The sequence below is a fragment of the Adiantum capillus-veneris genome, chromosome 3, assembly GCF_014529385.1.
Source record: "Adiantum capillus-veneris isolate H3 chromosome 3, ASM1452938v2, whole genome shotgun sequence".
Classification (NCBI taxonomy): Eukaryota; Viridiplantae; Streptophyta; class Polypodiopsida; order Polypodiales; family Pteridaceae; genus Adiantum; species Adiantum capillus-veneris.
The window spans coordinates 98,699,440-98,704,891 of NC_140933.1; the positions used below are offsets into that span (position 1 = coordinate 98,699,440).

Consider the following 5,452-nt stretch of genomic DNA (forward strand, 5'->3'; position numbering starts at 1 on the left):
GCTTGTATCCATAGCTCAAATTTGAAGCATTGAAAAATAAAAATTAATTCGAGTCTCAAAGTGCATTTTCAGTTTCAAATATATACTTTGTCGAGAGGTAGCCTTGCCCAGGAAACCAACTCGGGTCCGCTGGTTGCAGGTTTTGCCGTGGATGCCAGAGAAGCCGTCATATAGTTGAAGTGCTTATATGAAGGGCAGGTGGTTAGATGGTTGCATCGAAGGCTAATGGGGTGTATGCAAGGAGGGAAAGTGAGGACTTTGAATAGGAAGAGGGGACCATGTGCCGCTGCTTTGGTGAAGGTAAGAACCTCTGTTTTTTGCACGCGCGCACGCGCGCGCGCGCACACACACACGATTCGTTTTCTCTCTATGCAGCACGGGTTTCGTGTTCACAAGGCAGAGGAATATCCACGACACAAGCAAACATGGAGAGGAAGAGAATGAGTTTGTATTTTGTGAGCTCACTTAAAGACTGTGCGAAGAACAAGGATTTGTACCAAGGCAGCAGGATACATGCTGATATTCGCCATAGTGGGTTACTTGAAAATAACACGTACTTAGCCAACACCTTAGTCAGTATGTATGTCAAGTGTGGTGCACTAGTCCGAGCGCAACAAGTCCTTGACGAGCTTCCTGTCCGGAATGTCGTCTCTTGGAGTGCATTGATTGCGGGATATGCCCAACAGGGGCAGGGCCAGGAAGCTCTGGGCTGTTTTCAGCAGATGGAAAGAGAGGGCATCTCTCCAAATGCAATCACCTACACGTGTATCTTGAAGGCATGTGGCATCATGCAAGACGTTGGTATGGGCAAAAGATTTCACGATGATATTGTTAGTCAGGGGCTGTTGACAGAAAACATTGTGCTTGGCACTGCCTTGGTCGACATGTATGCCAAATGTGGTGTGCTTCACAAAGCACAAAAAGTGCTCGAGGAACTTCCTGTCCGGAATGTCGTCTCTTGGAATGCACTGATTGCAGGATATGCCCAACAGAGGCAAGGCCAGGAAGCTCTGGGCTGTTTTCAACAGATGCAAAGAGAGGGCAGCTCTCCAAATGCAATCACATACGCTTGTATCTTAAAGGCATGTGCCATCATGCAAAATGCTGATATGGGCAAAAGAATTCACGATGATATTGTTAGCCAGGGGCTTTTGAAAAACAACGTTGTACTTGGCACTGCCTTGGTCGACATGTATGCCAAATGTGGTGTACTTCATAAAGCACAAAAAGTGCTTGAAAAGCTTTCTGTCCGAGATGTTGTCTCTTGGAACGCACTGATTACGGGATTTGCCCAACATGGGCAGGGCCAAGAAGCTCTGGGCTGTTTTCAGCAGATGCAAAGCGAGGGCCTCTCTCCAAATGCAACCACATATGCTTGCATTTTGAAGGCATGTGGCATCACGCAAGATGCTGATATGGGCAAAAAAATTCACGATGATATTAAGAGGCAGGGGCTGTCGGAAAAAAATTTCATGCTTGGCACTGCCTTGGTCGACATGTATGCCAAATGTGGTGCACTTCATAAAGCACAAAAAGTGCTCGAAAAGCTTCCTTTCCGGAATGTCGACTCTTGGAACGCACTGATTGCAGGGTATGCCCAACATGGACAGGGCCAGGAAGCTCTAGGCTGTTTTCAGCGGATGCAAAGCGAGGGTGTCTCTCCAGATGCAATCACCTACGCTTGCATCTTGAAGGCATGTGGCACTACACAAAATGCTGTTATGGGCAGAAGAATTCACGATGATATTGTTAGTCAGGGGCTATTGGAAAAGGACGTCGTGCTTGGCAGTGCCTTGGTTGACATGTATGCCAAATGTGGTGTACTTCAGAAAGCAAAAATAGTGCTTGAGGAGCTGCCTGTCCGGAACGTCGTCTCTTGGAATGCAGTGATTGCGGGATATGCTCAACAGGAGCAGGGCCAGGAAGCTCTGGGCTGTTTTCAGCTGATGCAAAGCGAGGGCGTCTCTCCAGATGCAATCACCTATGCTTGCATCTTGAAGGCATGTGGTACTACACAAGACGCTGGTATGGGCAAAAGAATTCACGATGTTATTGTTAGCCAGGGGCTGTTGAAAAAAAACGTCGTGCTTGGCACTGCCTTGGTTGACATGTATGCCAAATGTGGTGTACTTCATAAAGCAGAAAAAGTGCTTGAGAAGCTTCCTTTTCGAAATGTCGACTCTTGGAACGCACTGATTTCAGGTTATACCCAACAGGGGCAGGGCCAGGAAGCGTTAGGCTGTTTCCAGCGGATGCGAAGCGAGGGCGTCTCTCCAGATGTAATCACCTATGCTTGCATCTTGAAGGCATGTGGCACTATGCAAGATGGTGATATGGGCAAAAAAATTCACGATGATATTGTTAGGCAGGGGCTGTTGGAAAAAAATGTCGTGCTTGGCAGTGCTTTAATTGACATGTATGCCAAATGTGGTGTACTTCATAAAGCACAAAAAGTGCTGGAGGAGGTGCCTGTCCGGAATGTTGTCTCTTGGAGTGCTCTGATTGCAGGATATGCCCAACAGGGGCAGGGCCAGGAAGCTTTGGGCTGTTTTCAGCAGATGCAAAGAGAGGGCATCTCTCCAAATGCAATCACATACACTTGCGTGTTGAAGGCATGCAGCACTACGCAAGATGCCGCTATGGGCCAAAGAATTCACGATGATATTGTTAGTCAAGGGCTGTTGGAAAAAAATGTCGTGCTTGGCACTGCCTTGGTTGACATGTATGCCAAATGTGGTGTACTTCAGAAAGCACAAAAAGTGCTTGAGGAGCTGCCTGTCCGGAACGTCGTCTCTTGGAACGCACTGATCGCGGGATATGCCCAACAGGGGCAGGGCCAGGAAGCTCTTTGCTGTTTTCAGCAGATGCAAAGAGAGGGCATCTTTCCAAATGCAATCACCTATACTTGCATCTTGAAGGCATGTGGCACTACACAAGACGCCGTTATGGGCAAAAGAATTCACGATGATATTGTTAGTCAAGGTCTATTGGAGACGAACGTCGAGCTTAGTACTGCCTTGGTCGACATGTATGCCAAATGTGGCACGCTTCGGAAAGCGCATAAAGTGCTTGAGGAGCTTCATGTCCGGAACGTCCACTCTTGGAACGCACTGATCGCAGGATATGCCGAACAGGGGCAGGGCCAGAAAGCTCTGGGCTGTTTTCATCAGATGCGAAGTGAGAGCATCTCTCCAGATGAAATCACGTATGCTTTGGTCTTGAAGGCTATGCTTACATCTTGAAGGGATATGGCATTACGCAAGACGCTGACATGGGCAAAAAGAGGAGATCACCTATGCTTTTGTCTTGAAGGCTATGCTTACATCTCAAAGGGATGTGCATAGATAGAACCGAGTTTCCCTGTTGCTGCAGTCTATCAATGTCATTGGGCAAGCATGAGAGAATTGGCAGTTGGGCAAGGGAGTATCATTTTGAAAGAAGGTAGCCTAGAGCAGGGCATCCATGTTTAATTTGCATAGACCATACAGTCTCCTGCTAGCTAAAGGTGGGCTTTATCTTGGCTATCTTTGCATCTATTTGTGTGGGTAGGTTGGTGGGTGTGTGTTGGGGGGGGGGAGAGAGGTCTGGCATCATCTCTACATAGCTGGTATGAGGCCTCCTTGCTAGCTGCAGATTTTATTCGCAGTACGTAAGGGATCCGCCGTGGGGCTGCTACACGTATCATAGAGATTGATACTGCTATTCTGACCGACTTGCATGGAGGACAGACTGTCTTGCCTTCTCATGAGGGGTGGTGGGCTTTCTTTGCCCCCTGGCCGGCCGATTGTCGCTTGTCATGGTACTCTTGTTTTTGACGTTGCTCAGACTGGTCATCATGGACATCACTGATGGCTAGTCTCCACTTGATGAACATCTTGATGTTCACTGGCAGCCTGTTCGAGTAGTGGGTTCCCTCGGCAAGTGCTCTTGTGTTGATCCTGTTTCCCCGCAGAGGAGGCAGACTTGAGATTATGGATTTGGGATGGAGTCCCTTTCGTAGAGTTGGTCTGGGATCCTAGTGAGTGGCAATGGCCTTTGAGCGGGCGGATGAGGAGCCAATCTCCTTCCTAGTACAGTGTTCGCATTGCGCGCGGATCGTCTTGAGGGAGCAGCGCACACAATGTGCGTGGCAGTTGGGGCACTAGTCTCAGCAGTGCATCTCTCTTGCTTTTCAGTTACAGTTTTGGTCATGCATTTAGAGCTTCAGAGTCACCCGCTCGATCTATTACTTCATGTGACTGATTGCACATGCAAGACTGTGTTGGCACTTGGGCTGCACATACTGGCCACGACTTGACATGTAAGCAATGTACTACACAGCAGGAGTCCCTATGCCATTGCTTTTGGATAGCCCATATGCACAGCTGGAGTGGCAGGTGGTATGCTGTTTGCTCATCAGAGTTGGCATTCATGATGGGTTTGTGACGTGGGGAACGGTTGCATAGCTATTGCGATTTCCAGGGTCACACACTCTGTTTGAGGGTTCTCCTGCAGATCCAATATTCTTGCTCACGTCTTTGGATTACAGATAAGAGACTCTTCATATATTTCCACCCACTGTGCATCTGTTTGATCTCCATCCGTGAGATACAGTTTTTACCACGACTTGTAGCATTATGTGAAAGGCTCACTGTACTCACACCTTGGGGTCACATCCTTCCCCCCATCTACCACCTTGACAGCTATCTAATCAGAGTTGTCGCATACTCTTCGCAGCCAATGGTATACATCAGTAGGCTGTTGCAAGGCAGTGGAGCGGCATACTCTTTTCTTCGGCAATGGTCGTGGTCTTTTGTATTGTTCAGTCTAGATCAGGGATACATCACATGGAATTATGCACCTCTTTGGTGGTTCATATTGCATTCTTCCTAAATACCACTGTGATGTATAGCTAGCACTCCTACTGCACTCCAATTTGTACTTTCTCTTGGCAATAGGCCTATTGAGCATCCCCAGAGGTCTCTTGTATACGGTTTATAGCTCCATGTTCTGGGGGAAGAGAGAGAGAGAGAGAGAGAGAGAGAGAGAGAGAGAGAGTGCCGCTGGATCTACCATCACCTAGGCTTGTCTCTCTTGAGTAGCCTAGCGATGTTGGGTTTGGATCTCTTGGATCTATCTCTGGTGGAGTCTCGGAGCTGTGTATCTTGGGACTCGTGGTTGCCTCCTGGCTTGGATTGGCTTTGGTTCCCCTCCTTGTGTGGCTGGTGGTGATGGGGTTGTGATCCTCTGGAAGAAATCCATGATTGTTGCCCTTCCTCTAGTGCGAATGAGCTGAAGTTATGACTCTCTATGTCTTTGGATCTCCAGTATGAAGCGGCCAAGCTGCCGCTGATCTTTAGATTCCATTATCTGTTGAAGGGTGGGCTGTCCTATGAATAAAGCATCGTAGGTGCGTCTAAGGCCCTTGTATGCCCTACATCTGTAGACAAAGTGCTCCTCACTCCACCTCCTT

At 48.2% G+C, this 5,452-nt stretch overlaps 1 protein-coding gene across 1 annotated transcript; it reads left to right on the forward strand.

Moving 5' to 3' along the window:
• The first annotated feature begins 400 nt into the window (after positions 1-400).
• Positions 401-4,779, forward strand: LOC147461376 (pentatricopeptide repeat-containing protein At4g18520, chloroplastic-like). Its single transcript, XM_086508944.1, has one exon. The coding sequence runs from the start codon at positions 426-428 to the stop codon at positions 3,240-3,242; it is 2,817 nt and encodes a 938-aa protein (XP_086365070.1). The 5' UTR covers positions 401-425; the 3' UTR covers positions 3,243-4,779.
• The last annotated feature ends 673 nt before the right edge of the window (positions 4,780-5,452 follow it).

Coding starts and splice junctions, on each gene's coding strand:
- LOC147461376 (XM_086508944.1), top strand. CDS start 426: ATGGAGAGGAAGAGAATGAGTTTGTATTTTGTGAGCTCACTTAAAGAC.